Genomic DNA, 19,726 nt, shown 5'->3' on the forward strand with positions numbered 1-19,726 from the left:
ATTTACTGAAAAATATTCAGCCTTCCCGCCCGTCCATGTTTTCTGCTGCGTTTTGCGGCATACCAATGACGCTCAGTAATTCACAGTTGATGATTACGTAGTTTGCGACTCAAAATAGTTGTTTGTCCTGACAAATTGCAAGAGCGTGCTGAACGCAGACCTGAGCAGGGAGAAAGAGAGAGATAGCATCGGTGACCCGGCAGCACCCCCTCCTCCCTGTTAGCGTTAGCAATTTACTTTTGCAAATACTGAAAAAAGTACGGTATGTAAAAATGTCAAAATCAATAGCCCCCCTAAGACGGTGAAAGCGATCGTAAAGAGGTATAACTTGTTGAAAGTGTTAAGGAGTTGAAAAAATATAAGCAAATACTGAAAAAAGTACAAGATGTACAAATGTCAAAACCAACAGCAGCAATAAGACGGCGAAATCGATCGTAAAGAGGTATAACTTGTTGAAGTCGGTGAAAGTGTTAAGGAGTGGAAACGCGTCAAAAATCATAGTGTCTGCATTATGACATCATAGTGGCTGCATTATGACATCAGTGTCTGCATCATGACATCATAGTGTCTGCTTTATGACATCATGAGCAGACGCTCTATAAAGTCTAAAGAATAAAGTCTAGAGAACTATATTGGGTGGCGGTAATGTAACACTTGGATACCAACCGCCATATAACAACAACAACATAAAAAAACAAAGAAGAAGATTCTAAAAGGGAAGTGTAGGGTCCAGTCAAATTGAGAAGGCTAGAACTGAAGTATGCTAATTTTGTACAATTATCTTTCATTCATATTTATTTTCTCTCATCACAATGGTTATACTCAATTATGTTTTTTCCACTTCCAGTCAATAGCATCGTCGGCAGAAGATGACAAGTCCCAACTGTCCATGAGGTCCCAGACGCCTCAGGGCTGTGGCGAGGACAGGGAGGGGTCAGAGGTCGATGGTCAGGTGGTTTGGACCAAGGCCACGCCCCTCCCCACGCCAGAAGAGAGGATGAGACAAGCAGCGCAGGCTGTGCCCACAGACATTGTTCCTATTAATGTAACAGGTATGCTGCATTTACTAAAGAAAGGCCACGTTTTTAACATACAAAACGTAAATACCATATGAATTCACAACTTACCCATCAAACCCATGATGCAAATAAATTATCTGTGTAAAAAAATAGAAGAAGAAAGTACAAAAATGCTTGGATTGCATTGATGATGTGATGTCCTGCCCAATACATGCGTTCGCGGTGACGTCATACATCCGGGACTTCCCCATAGCGGCCATTTTGAAAGGGGCATCGTTATACTAGCAACCGTCACGACTGCATCCTTTTCTACAGCATAATGAGCTATGAATACTTTGATTCTTTAGACTATAACGGCAAACTAAGGTACACGACAAAGCTATCATTCCTTGGTCTGACAACAGAGCAATGTCCAGAACACAGGTTTTTGGCATTTTGGCCTCACATATCCTGGATATTGTATGTAGTAGACGTGTTGTTGTGCCCCTTTCAAATGGCGGACTCGGTTGCTACTGTATAAGTTCCCGGATGTGCGAACGCATGTAAATGAACTAATCCAATGAGCAAAATGAAGACTAATATTAGAAGTATTAATATACACAGCTCTGCTTGAAAAACTGAATGTGATAAGTTTAGCTTGAACTAAAAAATTTATCTCCACCCCAACACGTTGTCATCCAAAGTGAACTCCCCGCGCTCCTGACCACGCTTTCTGGCTGTACATTTATCTGCTTAAAATGTGTTGACAGCTCATTCTATAAGTAGGAATTTTGAGTGTTTGACAGATGAACATCCAAAAACAGGCAAATTTATTTTCATTATTAGTGTGTGTATTTCGGAGTATTTTGTCAGTACAATGTTGTTTGTTATTTTTTATCCAAACAGGTAAATCACACTGGAGTTTAAACTTGTGATATCAGTACTTGCTACAAACACAACATAACCATGGTTATAGTTAATCCTTTGTTGGAAAATCGATTGTTATACAATGATAAATAACCAATGCCACATTAACTACAAATTGCCAGTTTACAATAACCATCTGATTTTGCCAGTGTCATAGTCAATCTTACAGCGGGCCTGTGATCCCATAGACGCTAATGAAGTCTTTATCTGTTTCCTCTCCTCACAAATCATCATTGACTGTATCTGCTGTCACTTTACATTACTGAGTGGGAGAAGGTAAAGCACAGACACTGGGCCAGATCAGAGGGTTTTCTGTCACAAGTGGCAACGTGATGAACACAATCCACCCTCAGATCGTTTGCTACATCCCTGACGCCTGCACACTGTCTCCAGCTCGACACGGTCCACTGCTGAGGCTAAATACTCACTATGTGCCGATAATCTGCACGTCTTGAAAAACCCTAACTGTAGTCTATCTATGAGTCTTATTAACATCCACTTTGCACTATTTAAATATACAAGCATTAACATTACATAACAGCCTTCTACTTTTAAGTAGTTTTATTATCAACACTGAATTTTAAAATTGGAAATCGTCTCAAAAAAGCTTTGCAAATGGACTTGTGTTTTAGGTTTATTTTTATTTTTATTCTGCCATAAACATTATTTGCTCATATTCCACATGGCTAGTATTTCTGTTGTTTTATGGAATTTGACCTCCTTTAAGATCGATATTTCAAATCCATGTGCAAAGACTGGCACTACTCTTTCAGCTGTTGTCCAAGAAAATGATGCATGGTTTATTATTTAACAATAAGAAGTCTTTGTGCATGTTCCCCTATAACTAACTGTTTGCTGTTTGCCTGTGTCTGCGCCTGCCTTGCTCTCGCGACCTCCAGGGGAAGTGTTTGACCGGCAGGCGAGCATCCGACGCTCCCTCATTAACACTGACACCGTGTCCCGACGGCCCAAGAAGGTCAAACGCAGAAAGACTATATCAGGGCTGCCAGACAACTTCAACCAGGACTTAGGTATGGCGACGTGCGGCGCCCCCCACTGTCAGTGGATTGTAGTGCAAGTAGTCATAGCTGTAGCTCTAGCTGTAGAAGTAGTTGTTGTGTGTTTGTCAATGGTGTCATTGCCTCTGCCATGATATCCACCTTTTCTTTTAATTACATTTTTGGTTTGATTGATTTGGGAAATTCCTGGGCCATACTTTACATCTTGTGAGGGCTTTATGTGTCTTCCATGAACATTTATGTCCTTTCTGTCCATTGTCTCATTTTTATTCATTATACATTGCTAAATACTGTTTGTGGCTTTCTTCTGGGGCAGCCTTTTGCCTTTCAGGTCCCGATTCAATCCTGTTGTAATATCGATCGAGTCCAGATTTGTTTTAAACTGGTTTAGGCCTGTTTTTTCCTTGAGAATTAGATGTTTTGGTTAATCCTCATTTTATCCCTTGCGTTAGGCCAGGGTTTGATTTATGCTAATTTAAGGTGTGTTTTGGTGATATTTGGACTAAAACTTATAAATTATTAATCTCTGACAAAGCGATGTTATTCAAATGCTCTAAAACTACAAATACCAAAGTCCAATGCACCTTCTGACTTTGTCCATTTGAAGTCCCTGGTGTTAAGCTCCCTTAGCTGGCACAGAGTTGACCACCCCACGTGTTAACTTACACAGGTCTTCACTGCGGGGTGGCACCAGTTTTGAAGCAAAGCCTAAGTCCACTGCGATAAGATCAAAGCTGATGGGGAAAGAGCTTTAAGTCTGGTGTGAGCCCAGCTGACGACTGGCTCTGAATCTCCTGATTACTTGGCCGGGGTAATAGTCCCCATCCTTCCCTCTCTCTCTCTCCTCTTCGTGCTCTGATGCTGCCTGAGAAGGACTAGACCTGCAGCTTAATCTATCGCAGTAGCAGCAGAGGCGAGCCAAGCTGTCACTCCGTTCTTTAGTGAGGAAGAGGAGAGAATGTGTGATGCTCAGGATTGCGAGAGAGGAGAGGAAAGATGTTGGGGAATTCAAAGACTATTGCAAATGGAGGACAGTCCGGTTAGCCTGCTTTTGGACCATTTGTGTGTTTCTCTGGTACGTTTTAGTGTTTGTGTCTTCACCTCTAATTTTGTCTGCATTCTGCTTGTGCATGCCTCCTTGCATTTCTGTGTTGCCTCAGTTCCCTCTGTTTAAAGCCTAACTTGACACTTTTCTAATAGACTTTTAGTCTGATAATCATGACAATATACTGTGTCTTATGTTTACCTGTTCCACGCTAATGATGTTAACGAGAGGATGTTAAGCAGGGGTTACCAATTAAATAGCTCCCTTGTGATCAAGAATAGAAAACATACTAACTCAAGTTTGTCATTTGTGATAGAGAAGACATATTTTCAATGTTGTCAACTTATTTGCCTTTTCCTTACTGTTTGCCAGCACCTCCAGGACGCAGCGGAGATGTGCGTCCACATTCTATGTTCATCCCGGGACAATATTCCACTTTGGGACGAACCGGCAGTATGAACTCAATGCTCCGGAGGTCAGTGACTAGAGACTCCTGCTCTCAGACAGAAGAGGTGAAAGTAGTCCCTCCATCCATGAGGAGAATCCGCGCACAAAGGGGACAGGGCATCGCTGCACAGATGGCAGGGATTTCAGCCTCATCCTCTACTGGAAGTATATCCATCTCCAGTACAGACAGCTCTGGGATAGTCATGATGCCTCAATATAATGGAGACCTGTCCCGGTTTCACAGCCTGCCCCGGGGCGCCAGGGTGTCTCTAAGTGCTGATCCCATCTACAGCAGCACCCCAGTCAAATCAGAAGAGCATGGGACACCTCAAGGTCGCATCGGCAAACTTCAGGTGGATGATACAGCTGTCCACATGAGAACTGCCCCGAGATTTGGCACTTTGCCCCGGCCCAAGTCCCAGGAGTTGAGAGGGAGCCATGTCAGTGAGTGGGGCGGTGGTCCGGCTTGTGTGGTGTCCCCTCATGCAGCGTATTCCACCTCATTCATTCCAAATGCCACGATGTCCAACTCCTCTGAGGTCATTACATTAAACTCATCTGGTTACAGCCCACCCACTGCAATAGTTCTCCCTAACGGTCGCCCCCTCAGTGGGGCATCAAGCAGAGATCCTCTGACATCCAGTCTTGCGCCCTTCAGCCAGAGCAGCACGTGTCCTGCACTGGCCACTTCCACTCCTGTGGCTAAAGCTCAGAGCACCGGCACTGCCCCAGTGAGCGAGTCTGGACACTCGGACAGCAGCACACACAGCCACAGCACGCTTGCCCCTACACCTCCATCCTGTGTGCCAGAGGAGCAGTGGATCTACGACACTCCCGAAAATGTTGTGGCCCCACATCGTACTCTTACTTCCAGTTGCTCTACTCCGATAAACCAGCTGTACAGCAGCTTAGAACGCTCATCCAGAACCACCACAGACTCCAGCTCAGTCTACTCCCAGGACAATGATGGCTACTTCACCTCCATGCACCTGGACTCGGGCCTGCGCTCACGCAGCCACGGCAGTGGCCATGGGGCAGCAGTTGGTCGGGCCACTAGACACAGCATGTACGAGTGTCGAGAGCTGGCAAACCACGAGGACTCTGCAAGTTTGTACAGCGACAAGTCTTTGTCCAGAAGCATCTCGCTACGTAAATCCAAGAGGCCACCGCTGCCCCCGGCCCGCACAGACTCGTTGAGGCGCAGAGCTGGAGAGAAGAAGCCCCTGGGAGGGGTGAATGCGATCAGCGGAGGCACTGTGTCTGTGCTTAATGAGAGTCTGATCGCCAGCCTGCAGCAGAGTTTACAGATTGGATTGAGAGGAGGCAAAGGAAAAGGTGCATCACCATCTTCACCCTCTCACAGCCCAAGCAGTGACTACGATGATCCATGGGTGCTGCGGCCGCGCAGTCACAGCAGCATTAGTGCAGGCAGCTCAGCAGCATCACTGGGAATGAACTCTGGTGTTGTGTCAAATATGTACTCGCTCTGCCAAGTGACTCCTGCTCAGAGTGAAACCAGCAGCCTGCGCTCTGACTACGCCGAGTCCTGGGGCTACTACATGGACTACCCTCGTGGTCAGGCTGACCAGAGGGCGCAGTCTCCTGCTGCCACCTCCACAGTTTCAACAGGGGTGAACTCTGGAGATCTCCAAAACAATGGAGACGGTAAAAATGTCCAGTCTCCTACAGCTCAGCAGGGAGGGGCAGTGAAGCCTAAAACCTCACCTGACAGAGTGCATAGACTCACCTCCCCCTCTAGTGGCTACTCCAGCCAGTCCAACACACCCACCGCTGGAACCCCAGTGCCCTCGTTTGTCCGCTCCATGTCTCCTTCAGGGAGTCGCCCCAAACCCAAAGTCCCAGAGAGAAAGTCCTCCCTCATCTCCTCTGTCTCAATGTCCTCTTCGTCCACTTCTCTCTCCTCCAACACATCAGACTCTCTTAAAAACCCACCTCCTCCTCCTCCACCCCCGCTGCCTATTTTCTCCTCCTCTGCTCCCAACACGCCCCTGAGCCCCCCGCCCCCCTTCCCTGCCCCTTTGCCCCCCTCGTCCCCCTCCTGTCCCGCTCCTCCTCCGCTACCACCCACCCCACCGGCTCAGGCCCTAAGCCCACCCCCTGTCTGCTCCACTTCTCCTGAGTTTCCTCCTCCTCCATCCCCTGATGCTCTAATCCCCCCCAGCTCATCATTCAATGGCAGCTTCAGTCCTCCTCCTCCCCCTCCTCCATACCCCAACATGGACCCACCTCCGCCACCGCCACTGCCTTCCTTTGTGGCATCATCGTCCTCTCCATCTGTTGTCAAAACACCAAAGCAGCAGCCCCGCAAAGAGGCTCTGTCCGATAACACCATGCCATCACCCAAGCCCCTCATCACGCCGTTCGCCCTGCAGAGTGTCCAGCTTCGATCGGTAAAACGCCCCAACAAGGAAATCGAAAACTTGGACTTTAGCAATGATCCACAATCTCAAACTTTGGACTCCAGCAGCCAGGATGACACTCAGAATGGCTGTATGGAAGATGTGTCCCGCAAGTCGTCCTCCTCCCCTGTCTCAAAGCTTTTAGAGGAGTTGTCGCTGGACTCTTGCTTCATCACCGAGTACCAACCTGTAAACGGTAAAGAAAATTATGACCATGATCGAGTGCAAATCTCACCACAGGCGTCGCCTGTCAAACGGCCTCCAGCAGTCTCCAAAAAACCCCAAAAGCCCTTCATACAACCAGTTAACCCCCAGCCTATTATAGAACAGTGTCAGTATAAGGAACAGAATGGGCTGTTGCCGACAAGAGATCAGGTAGATTCACTTTCCAAAGAAGATGAGTTGAAAAATGAGCTGCAGGAAGATGGGGAAACTTCAGAGAGCTCTGAGCCTCTGACAGAAAGCAGTGAAAAACGTGCAGAACCACAAGAAGAAGACTCATACATGTCTGCTTCCATCAGCCCCGAGATAAGTGTGTACACCAATGGGCATGATGAAGAGGGGGAAGAGGAGGAAGAGGAGGAGGACAGCGGTGATGGAACGAGCAGCACAAGTGGATCCGTCAGCTCCAAAGACGATGCAGGTGAGATATACTTACTTTTCTGAGTGGTTTTAAACAAATTCACCTACTAACAGGGTAAAGACAGAAAGTCCTCCGTTTATTTCACATTTTTACAAAGCTAGAGCCTAGACAGTGGCTTTGGTTACACATGAAAATCCAGAGTTGATCAGCTTTTTGGGAGTTTTAAGATGAAAATGCTCTACAAAACGCAAAACCATCTGATTTCTTTCTGATCATGATCCTGACTTTGACTGACCAGAACATCAAAATTTATAAGTTTAGTTAAACCTTAAAGACAAGAAATCATTGGTCAAGTTTTACACCTCACTAAAACTTAAACTCACTAAAAAAGGTGCACTATACACTTTTTCCGACATAGCTCAGATATTGTATTGATTTAAAAAACACCTTGAAAAACATTCTTACCGGGCTCGCCTCTCTACAGAACTGTTGCAACATTTCCCATATTGGTGGTCAGTGATCTTTATTCACACATATTTGGACCGTCCACAGTGTAAACTTAAAAAACATAAGCTCTAACGGCTTAAAACTTTGTGGAAATAGCTTATCAGTGGGACAGCAGTGCCGCAGCCTCTTGGATCTTTGCTCATCCTTTCTACTCTGTATACTGTGCCGCTCTTATGGCCACGTTCCCATTTTCCCCTGCATTGCTCTGTTTTTCTTTTTTTCCTTCACTCAATCCAGCCCTCTGTCTATCTCACCCCCTGAAGCAATGAATCCTTATTTTCAAATATCCCTTTTTGCTTTTCATCTTTGCTGCTAATCTCCCATCCTACTCCAGTCTAACTCACTAAAAGGGAGGAGTGCGCGGCTGTCTGTCCCAGGGGGAGATGTGAGTTTTAGGGCAAGGGAGGAGGGGCTTATTCGCATCAGAAAGGGGAGGGGAGCAAGTGGGATGTAGGGGAGGATGCCCGCAGAAGCCGAGGCAGTCGAATTGCAGACGTGAGCGCGAAGGTTGAGAAGAGGAGGGGAGGAGTAAAGCCGCCAAAAAAACTCTAGCAGGCATGCACTCACAGGGGACATACAAACAGACAAAGATGTAAGGGGGGAACACACATGTCCACCTCTCATTTTAGACGCAAGGATGCTGTCAATATTTGTAACGGTGTCATTTCTTCTCAGGTGAGGTGTTCGAGTCCAGCAGCACGGCAGAATCGTCGCCGGTCCGATCCAACGGGGCGTCCCGGGAGAGCATGGTGACCCCGTCGCCCTCCCGTCCCAGAACCACGGAGGACCTCTTTGCGGTCATTCACAGGTGGGAAAGCTCACTCGTGTCTGCGTCCGCTCCTGTGCATTGCCAGCCCTCTGTATCTCCCTGTCAGCATCTCATATCATTTTTCTCTCCGCCTCGTAACCCTGAACTTGACCGCTCCTTCTCCCCCCACCTCCTGCATCACCCTTCAGGACATGATTTCTCTGTTTTCATCTCCATCCCCCCTATGCTTCATCATCTGCCTCGCTGTCATAACTTTACCCATTGTCATCCCATCTATCAGAATCTATAACGTACACATTTAGCTGCTCCTGTATGAGCTCTCTGGATGAATTGCTGGTACTCAAACACAAGCTCGTGTCATATCTTCAGTGTTCATCTTTGCGTCTCAAATTAGCGAAGCTCATTTTTGACTTTAAAGGCTGTTGCTTCATCCATATTTAAACTACACAACACCCTCTGGTACTAATCTAGGTTAGAGGCCACCAGAGAGAGCGAGTGTCTATCTGCTCGAGTGCACTCCAGTTTGACATATATTGCATACGTGCGCTCTCTTCAAAGCTGGAGGAGACATAAATTTCTCATGCAGCCCACACCAGTTTGTGTTTCACGGTCACGTGGCGGCGCAGCGCTGGAGAGTCATCTTAACCATCGCAGGATTTCATTTCATGGGATTTTACCTCCTCTGGCAACACTCGCTTTGTTGACTGCACTTTTACTCTAGATGTGAGTTATGTAATGCTGAGTTGGTCACCAGGAAGTTTAAACACATTAATGTATGGAATTTCAAGGAAGACAGAAGGGCTTTGCAGTTGAAATACTATTATATATACTATTATTTTGTGACTTGTTAAAACCCATGACTTTTTTGTATCCATTGACATTATTTGGATAGTATAATTTGAACATTGTTTTTAAAATTGATGTCATTTAATAAAGAAAAATATTAGGTGGTACTAGATGTGTATAACAGTTCAAGTCCAGCATCAAAATCATTCACTTCACCGCTGGAAATATTATCATTATTGTTATTGGGGTATATTTACGTTCCATTTTCATCTGGTATAAAATCCATGCTCTGTTTTAGGTTGCCAATAGCAAATACTAAACTGATGATGTTTTTCTTGGTCCGTTCAGTCATGTATAGTAGTGAATATCTAATAAAACGTCACGCTTCACTAAATTCAGGTTAGTAAATGCAGATGTGAATGCGTGCGATGGTCTCTTACATAACGCTGTAAAGAGGCGTGCCCAGAGAAGATAACTGCTGCTCTTAAGTGGTTGAATTTAGGGCATGGACACAGTTTGAGTTGTTAAGAACCAACGCACACCTCCTATCGCTGCACGTTCTCCCTTTGACTTTCAGCAACACTCACCACAGGTTTTTCTGTACAATTTCTCTCTCTAGATCCAATCTGCGGGATTAGGCAATACGTCTCACCTTGCCTCGAGTCCCTTTTAATTCCAAGATCAAACCTCTTTCTTATCAGTAATCTGAGTTTCCACGCTTATAGTCATATCTTTAAGGGCGCAAAGGGGGCACATATCGAAAGGTTCAAAGTGGGAAAAGGCCTCGCTCCCATAAATAGCTTTGTTACTTTGCAATGCTGCTGCCTTTGCATATTAAACAGTGAGCATTGGGCACCATAGCCTTCTCAGAGAATTGCCCTGCTTTGTTACTACTTTATGGTTGTTGTATGGGCTGCGGCAACACCAACGACTCCCAACTCCCGCTGAGAGTAGCAGAAGTGTCCTCCTGTGATTAAAACGGCTTCAGGCGCTATTTCCAGTTCGAGTTTTTCTGATTAATTTCATTTTGTCGTAGTCTTAAGCTTTTTTTGTAGCAGCATCGACAGTTTTTCCTCACTCGATTGAGAATGCAAAGTTATTCAGTTTGTTAAGCCTCTCTTATAATTATGCCTCTGTCATTGACTGCTCTTTGGTTTGTTACTGATTTGTTGGCGCGATTGCTCGGGGCATCGCAAACATGGGGGCAAATTTGGGGCAAAGATTTGTAGAGTGTCGTTTCCTCAGAGGAACTATGCAGTAGCGCTGAGAGACCAGTTAATGAGGTGTAGAAAGACATGTCCTGTAGGCTTAAGTTGAATTCAAATTGGTTGTTTCTGAGATGATAATTCCGTTGCTGGATGAAGTTAACGATCCCCTGTGACATCTTGATTAACCCAGATTCACTTTTCACATTTCATCAACTGCAATGGCAAAAGTGGCAAGAGTACAAAAGTATAAAAGTACTTTTTTGAATAAACTACAAATTACTTTTAAGCCATACCAAAAGCACATTGGCATATTGTATTATAGGGCTGCAACAATGAATCCACTAATTGTGAGTTGTTGACAATGAAAAAGAATCGTAATTGTCTTTTTCTAATTGTAATCATTATCTGAACTTTACAGACTCTAAAACTAATACCAAAAAACTTTTAATAACAAAGACAGTGGCTTTATTATTTCAAAATGACAAAAAAACGGAATAATCTATTTTCATCCATAATACACTTCATTTGTAAATATTCCACATCTATATTTTGACATTTATTTGTTTATAATGCATTTAAAAAGTACAAAAGAATCATTGACTAAAACAATTGACAGCCCTACTGTATTATTTACATAGGGGGTTAAATCTTTATTTTTGTATTACAATAATTGTAATACAAAAATAAAGATTTAACCCCCTATATAAATAATTGTATGTGTTGATCAGGACAGGACCAGAGAGAAACAAAATAAGTAAAAAATAAAATGAAAAAATGGGTGGCATCCAAAGAAAAGAGGGTTAAAGTGGGTTATATATTCCAATATCAAATTACATTCCAGTGACTTTTATTACTTTGAATCTACTTCCAGCTATGCACTAGACTCATGAACTTATTTTTCCCCACAGGTCCAAAAGGAAGGTCCTGGGATGTCGCAGTGTGTCGGACGAAGAGCGGACGCGGCCTGGCTCTCACCCCTGCTCTCCCCCGGTGACCCCGACGAGCAGCTCCCCGGGCCCGGTCTCCTCCCTGCCCCGACAGACCACCTCCATCCAGCGATCGCTGCGCAAATCCTCCACCAGCAGCGACACCTTCAAAGCCCTGCTGCTGAAGAAAGGCAGCCGCTCCGAGACCAGTTTCCGGATGTCCGCCGCCGAAATGCTGCGCTCCACCGATCCGCGTTTCCAGAGGACGCGCTCCGAATCGTCCCTGGACGCCCCCGCCTCGCCCGGGTCACCCACCTCCGCCCCGCACAGCCCCTGTGCGTCGCCCGGCCGCAGTAAAAGACCCCCGGAGGAGTGGAGCCGCTATGACTCTCTGCCCCTCAACGCGCCCACGTCTCCCTCTTTTGCGTTCGGCGGGATGAAATACGGGCGTTCGCGCACGCCGCCGTCCGCCGCCAGCAGCAAGTACAACGCCCGCAATCGGATTCTCAGCAGCCCCATGACGGTTATATGTGAGCGCGACGGGGAGTGGGGTGAGAGCGATTACAACGACGCAGTGGACAGCCTCTCAGCCCTCAATGACTCGAACGGCACTTTATCCGAGGACAGCAGGAGCTAGACGGACTATTTACCCAGATGAACTTATAGAATATGCTCCGAAAGACTCGCACCAATCCCACGACACAACGCGGTCCAGACTGGGGGTCACAAGGGTCGCTGGGGCTGCATTCTCTTTCATCTTTAGTTGCTTCATACAAACTGTTGCCTCTTAAGTTGTAAATCTTTAAACTGTGGTGGTCAAACTTTTTTACACCATGTACCACTTAGAAAGTATCTGGATTTCCAAGCGCAGCCAGGACTAGACTAAGAATGCGTTCACACTTGCACATAGGCCACATCAAATATGGAAATAAACTGAGAAATTTGTAATTAAGCATGGACCAGACTGTACCTAAACCTGGACTAGAACTGGACCAAACAGTTCTAAATCAGGACATAATTGGGCTCAAACCAGATCCAAACCAGAATAAGTGTGAACGCAGCCTTAGACCAAGTATAGTTGAAACCAGCTCTAAAATCTGAGTTTTAAAACGTTCCTGTTCTTGTAATGATACCTAATGTATATATAAATAGGAATAAAGGGAGACGTGTTTGATTACAAGATTATTCCAGCTTTTTGGGCAACAATGCGTATGTCATCATTCATCTAACCATCCTTTTCTTTTGAGCAATCACAAACACAATCGTTGCAGTGGTGCTACGTGCCCGGGGGAGGTTTGAATGTAGAACGTTAGCTCTTTTACAGGCTGAATGTGCTCTCCATGAACATCCCTATGGTACTTCTATGGGATAACTGCCTGGTTTGAGGCAGTCAGCTAGTAAAAGGTAAAGTGTACAAAGACAAGACCCGAATGGCAAATTCACTCTAAAACATGATTTGTGTTGTTTTGTTTTAGTTTGTAGATTTGCATTGTGCATAGTCATTATCTTTGTTTATGATATGTTTAAAGATTGTTTTAAAATGATGCTTTGTTTGGTAAGAAATATGTATAACTGTAAAGCTAAAATGACAAACGAAAGTCTATTTTAGTCATCATCTTGGTTACCAAAGAGCTGAAAAGATAAATGTACTGAGCTGAAGGGTGTGGCCACTTATAATTGTAATGTTTTCACCTGCTAAAATCGCCTGAATAACTATACTTTTGCAGTTTTATATGGTTCTGTATGTAAATATGAAGAGAATGAGTTTTAAGTAACATTTGACTTAGTCTCAAAAAATCTTTGTACTATTTTAGTAGCCCTGTGTTTGCTGAAAGGGAGTGGTTTTCCTTTTTTTTTTGTATATTATTTATTTGAGAATAGCAGGGCTGAACATTATGTGACCTGGTCCAAGCAGTTGAAGTGAGATTGGCCAAAAAAGTAATTGGATTGGTGCCTAAAATGCAATATACATATATATTTTTGCATTTAAAAAAATGACTTAACCTGTCCTTGTGGCTATGGCATAGTTATGTTATTATTTTTTTGACCAATCTCTTGCTGACTTTCTTGAGCACTTTGGACCGGGTTCACCTCATGCCTCAAACAGCAAAATGAATCGTACAAAACAAGACGAAGGCATCATGAAGGCAGGCTGCTCATGTGTATAGTTCTGGGTAATTAAACAAGGTGATATGAAGTCCTGGCTTTGTTCTGTTTCTTTCTGCTGAAGCTCTTGTGTTTGATTCACGCACATCTGTCAAATCACACCTCTCCCAAAATCACTGCTTCGTTAAACTTGTCTTGAAGGCATCCCTGCTTGTCCATCAAGTCTGAAACTCCTCATCACTTCGAAGTTATGTCTCAATATTGCAGACATATTACGTTTTTAACATCATCCACCTCAAGCACACTCACTCAATGCAACATAGACACATCTGGCTCTTGGGTGCGGATCAATAAAGACCCTCTTGCTATAATCACTCTATTGACGAGCCAGAGCGTTCCTTCCTGATGGTCAAGATGTTTTACAGTTGTTTCCCTTGAGGAAACATGGGCTGGCCAGTGTAGCTGAAAGGATTATATTTACTAGGGGTGGGATTTACGAAGATCCCGTGTCGCAATATGACTAAAATTGCCACAAAAAGGCTTGGACAAAAAAGTGTTTAGCTTTAGTTCCAAAAAGCAGTGCTAAAATAAAATGACTACCAAAAAGTGTGACCTGGATTGTACAATTGATTACACTTTCTTGTGAAATAGTGTTTTTCCTGGAATGTTCCACAGTATGGCATTATTCTTATCCAGCATTTATTACAAGTGTTTGTATTGCCCAAAAAATCCTTGGAAAAACATGCATTCTTACTGTGAGTGGGATCAGCTCTGCACAGATTGGACTGGAAGTTACCGCAGGCTAAACCATGAATTTGCCCCACTTCTGGTTGTATTAGTTAACATGGGACTGCCGACCACGAGAGAAAATAAGTTCTTCACAGTTTACAAAGCAGTTCAGGCCGCCCAGAGAAATGGTGCAGTGTTGACTTGTGGGTCACATGAACATTTTACACAAATCAATTTCTTTCATATTTTATCAGCAAGCCTTTTCCCTAGTTTCTCCACTTTGAAAATGGACTTTGTCAGGGAGAGTCAACACGACAGAAGTGCCAATCCATGTGAAAAAGAGGCAAAAGTGAAATGGGGAATGAGGTGAATGAAGCATGCACACATACCAAACCAGGACTAAATCTGTAAACTAGAGAAAATATTTTGTTAAATTTAGAAAATGGGCTGGGGGTTACTTGGAGGGTCTGATCTGGCCCACGGGCCAAAAGTTGAATACGCCTGATTTAAGGCAACGCAATAAAATTTCAACAGCGACAAGAAAAGTTACAGTTAACCTGGACGAGGGCTTCTTTTTCTCTCAGCCAGGCTGTCATAGATCAGATTGTCAAATTGGAGTAATATCTTTATAAAAGTACAGTTTCCACCATTCAAGACAAGCACTGTTGATATACACCATCTTAGGCCCATGTTTGTAGTTGGCGATGAGAAATGAGCACTAAAAACTATAGACATTTACTGTTCATATAACATCCTACACTGCATGTTTCACTGCTTGTCAATCCAACTACTTTTGATAAGCGTATCACGCCCGCACACAATTAGCTGCTGCTAGTTTAATCTCTCTCTGTCAGTCCACATAAACGGCTTGTCCACACCCTCCAACTCTCCATTAGACTAAAGACCTGTCTTCAATCTAAATGTGGTGCGATTAAACTCTAGGATTAATAACTCTGTTTCACTTCCCTTGCCCCTGCCCACGAGAAAGGTGAACAAGCAGCTGAGGCATACGGTGTAAATAGAGACCATGCTTTCTCCTGAGTGCCTGAACATGATATTAGCCACTTTCCGCCACAAATAAAATAATTGAGTCAGCGAAAATCGTTGAGGAGACGGACAGAGACGCAGGCTGAGGGAAGGGGCACTGGAGGTGAGCTGTGGCTTGGTTTTATCTGCTACGTAAAGGTCACTATTGCAGGGACAAGCGATGTGAAGTATAGTCTGGCATTTAGCAGAGAGAGAACGTAATACAGTTAGTGAATTTATGGTTCAGCGCATTTCATTATCACAATATTGATCGCCAACAATCCACGGAAAGCCACAACTCAACGTGTGCATTGTGCTGCTCCCAAGCCTGAATAAACAGAGGTTGTTGCATGAATGTGGATCAAGTGTAAAGCAAATGTTGACCCAAGGCAAAGAGAGTTTCAGTATACATTTATTATTGCATTTAAATGTTATTCTTTCAGAAATCTTTCAAGTAGTGATTTTCCCTTTCAACTTATTTTGTACTTACGATGTTAATATATTACAAATGTTAAGACTGCAATTCAAAATTAACATGTGTGACATTACTCAGGAATACAAAAACATCATCGTTTTATAATCATTTTTGGTTTGGAGAAGGTGCAGCTGGCGATGTTGGCAAGAAAAGAATAAAACATTTGGAATAATGTGGAATAAAAACGTATTATTACTGGCAGCTAGAAGTCAGAAAGTCAGTCAAACAGTAACAAACCTGATGTTACTAAAAGGCACTTGTGTTCAGTTATTTGCTTATTCTTTATACTTGGCAAACCTGTAATAAACCAAAACAATAAAACAGTAACGTTGTCTTAAAATAAGGCCATTTGTGGTTGTTTCTAGTCCTTAACAAACATTTCTGGTTCTCTTTGACCACTTTCTCTTTTAATGCGTCGTATTCCCCTCGTAAGCAGTAACTCTGGTGAATGTAGACAGTAAATATACAAGCTGAATATAGCGGTTTAGTGTGACCTTTTAAACTGAAATTGTGATTATTATTGAAGTAACTCAAGCCATATATCCCTTTACACGCAAGTAAACACAAATCTCAAGTAATCATCATCAACGTTTAGTGCACGTTTGTATTTGTTAATCACTCAGGCTTCTTTTGAAGGATCCAGACCTCATTTCTGCGGTTGGTCAGTTTGAAAGGACTGTCGTAACCCGCCACATAAAAGGGCTGGTCCACAAACTCCACTCCGTCCCTCTTCAGGCTCTCCACCAACTTCAGGAGCTCGTCACGCTTCATCTGCTCGTTGGAATAACCTCCGTGTGTCCTGACGAGACAAGAGTGGTGCGACGTTAGCAATAAAACACATTTATTTCACTACATTGGTTCTGTAACTGTGTAGATTATGTACTAAAACCAGGCCTGGCTCAGTTTGCAATTAAAATATAGTAAAAGTAACTTGAAAGCAAAATAAAAGCATATATAAAGCAGTTACATGCATAGATAACAATTTTGATTAGGTGGGTAAGAAACAAATTGATCCTGATTATTCAAACTGTTATTTGCTTAGAGAGAATTGCGGGCTGAACTTAAAAGAGCAAACTGATTAAATAAAAGTAGTACAACGTATTTCAAATAGATTGATGTAAACGCACTCTACAAAGACAAAAAGACAATTCGTAAAGAATTGAATCATTAGAGCAATAATCCTAATTGTAATTGAAATGTGATGAATTGCACAGCTCTTTATATTGTGCAGATTGTTTGTGTGAATTCAAATGAATCACAAATCCTCACCTGACATACGCAGTGAACTCCTTCCTGTGCTCGATGAACACGTCTGCTTCGCCGGGTTCGGGGGGCGTTTCCTGCTGCTCCTCTGGGATGTAGAACGACACGGTGAACTTGGACTCACAGGTCGGTCCTTCGCCGGGCTCCACAAGACAAGACACAGGAGCCGTCATCTCCACCTTCACCTCTGCAAGCAACACCAACCAGTGAAGTCTTACACATTTGAACAGCTCACAGCAGTGAAGGGTAATATCAGTATCAACGTTAAAAGTCATTGTAGTCAGGACTGATTATATATGTTTATCGTAATATGTAGTGCAAGTTGTCATAGATTTCAAAGGTGGTTCAGTCTGGACAGTGACTACATTTGCATATTGTTAATCATATCACATAAAATCTGATAACTTGAATGATCAACTCAATAATTAGATTAGATTGTTTAGTGTGAGTTTACATGCACAAGAACAAACACCTGCTGACTTGTAACAGTTCAATTGTGGATTTTTCAAGTAACTTTTGTTTTTGAAAGACAAAATTAATTTGCCCTTTTTCTTTTGCAAAACACATCATATGTTGTTAACATTTCAATAATTTCATGACTCCAGAATTCAGATAATGATCACATTTTTTGTGTGTACAGGTTAACATAGCCATGTCTTTTAAATAAAATGCCAACTGTTGAACCCTTTTCTACCACTCCAGGACAGATGGAGGCTTACAATACAACGGTTCATAAATTATGTCTTTACTTGGAATTCAGAGCGAACCTAAACTTTCTAACCACAGATACAAACATGACAATACTGCAAATATGGTGTTTAAACTTATTTAACCTCAATGAGAAGAGGTGTGCTGTATCAGGACATGAACGTAAGCAGTTGTCACCACATCATGGAGGGCACAAATAGTGGGTATGTTTTTCCAAAATGTGCCAAAGCTCCAGATTAAACTCCAGTCTCGACATCACACTGTAAACTGCCATTGCACAAACAATATACAAGCTCATAAATAATGCTGCGTAGGACCTGCTGAGTAAGACAAAGGCAGTGGCACTGTTACAAACTGCTGAGCAAGAGCAAAAGTCTTCTAGTGTTGTCCATAACGGGTCTATAAAAAGTTTAAATATTCCCTTGGAACAATATGAATTGTTAGTTTGTGAGTTTCATGAAAACTTAACTCACTGCTCTGGTTGGTGCCTCCAATGTACTTGAAAAGTCTTCGAAAACCAGTGCCCATGGCTTTGTCCCAGTCCATCTCGGTTAAGGAGGTGCTAACCCACTTTGTGGCATGATATGTGCGAATCTCATAGTCCTGACCCTGCAAGATACAACAGAAAATGTACTATTCAGAAATAGCTTCAAAATGCTATGAATTAACGAGCATAGAGTAAACTTTGACCCTTCACATGACTCTGTGTGGGTTAGAATAAGATACAAAAGCTTTTGTTGGGAAATACATTTTTAAATGCCTATAACAGCAATAACACAATAGACTGATTAATTGATGATGAATGTTATTATTTTTCCTTGTTCTTGCAATGACACGCATGCGTTGTCTCACCTAAATTATTTCCACTAGGATTATATATTCTCACTAGACCATGAAAGTATACGAGTGTGTATAAGTGTTTTTCAGACTTCCTATAAGTGATCTGTTCTTCTGTATCTACCTCTGTATCTACCTGCGTTGCACCAATGAAATTTCCCCATGTGGGACAATAAAGGAATATCTTATCTTATCTTATAAGACTACAGCGGGTAAGTTTACACACAGACCATCTGATTATTGATGATGTATTAGAGGTAAAGTGGAACAGTCAGTGCTATGCCATGAGTCAATTTTCACCTCATCATATCTGCAAGACAAACATAATCCCCCTCAATTACAGACATACTAATGTGCAATAAAGGTACCATAGTTTATAGTTGCAGTGCTATGAAAAGTGAGTTTGGTTGGTAACAATGCAAAACCTTCTTTGTTACAGAAGAATAACCTGCATCAGCACCTGCTTTTCTGCGGCTGTGAACTTTGGATTCTGCAGCCCTGTGGAGAAGAAAGCCTGTCCCACTGCCTTTAACATGGCCCAAGAGCAGATGACACCTGTAGTAAAAACACAAAGACGTAAAAGAAGTCAAACATTATCGTGCGACCTGGAGCAAGTCACGTGAGACGAGCGATATCGATCAACACGCAAACGCAACAGAATCCATTTCTATCAAACTTATAACATGACAAACACGTTAGTTAATAGCAAATCGATTATATATGATATTTGTTTGGTGGAGAAAACATAATGTCACGTAACATAATACCTGATGATGCTGTCGTTCGTTGAGTAACAAATGGGTGTGAAGCGAAGCGCGTTGTTTTCATAATAACACCACTTCCTGTTTCCTAAAGACGCGCTCTGATTGGCCAGAAAGACTGCACTTCAAAATAAGATGGCACGAAGCCAGTCAGTCAGCGATCACTTGTCAAATACTCATATTATG

General features: G+C 43.2%; 2 protein-coding genes across 2 annotated transcripts in view; one reads left to right on the forward strand and one right to left on the reverse strand.

Moving 5' to 3' along the window:
• The window catches only part of nhsl1b (NHS-like 1b), a 110,122-nt gene extending 96,290 nt beyond the window's left edge, over window positions 1-13,832 (forward strand). The window contains exons 4-8 of the mRNA XM_072442580.1: window positions 848-1,052; window positions 2,825-2,956; window positions 4,362-7,499; window positions 8,622-8,754; window positions 11,618-13,832. Of these exons, the coding sequence (XP_072298681.1) occupies window positions 848-1,052; window positions 2,825-2,956; window positions 4,362-7,499; window positions 8,622-8,754; window positions 11,618-12,272 (4,263 nt within the window). The 3' untranslated portion in view covers window positions 12,273-13,832. The remainder of the gene's footprint in view (window positions 1-847; window positions 1,053-2,824; window positions 2,957-4,361; window positions 7,500-8,621; window positions 8,755-11,617) is intronic.
• A 2,251-nt stretch (window positions 13,833-16,083) lies between these two features.
• Window positions 16,084-19,643, reverse strand: hebp2 (heme binding protein 2). Its single transcript, XM_072442592.1, has 5 exons — window positions 19,547-19,643; window positions 19,240-19,334; window positions 18,416-18,551; window positions 17,241-17,421; window positions 16,084-16,770 (listed from the first exon to the last, which is right to left on the reverse strand). The coding sequence occupies exons 1-5, from the start codon at window positions 19,605-19,607 to the stop codon at window positions 16,587-16,589; spliced, it is 657 nt and encodes a 218-aa protein (XP_072298693.1). The 5' UTR covers window positions 19,608-19,643; the 3' UTR covers window positions 16,084-16,586.
• Window positions 19,644-19,726: the final 83 nt, after the last annotated feature.

Source organism: Eucyclogobius newberryi, unplaced genomic scaffold (genome assembly GCF_026437365.1).
Source record: "Eucyclogobius newberryi isolate DKJ021-1_F unplaced genomic scaffold, fEucNew1.0.hap1 SCAF_1, whole genome shotgun sequence".
NCBI classification, from domain to species: domain Eukaryota; kingdom Metazoa; phylum Chordata; class Actinopteri; order Gobiiformes; family Gobiidae; genus Eucyclogobius; species Eucyclogobius newberryi.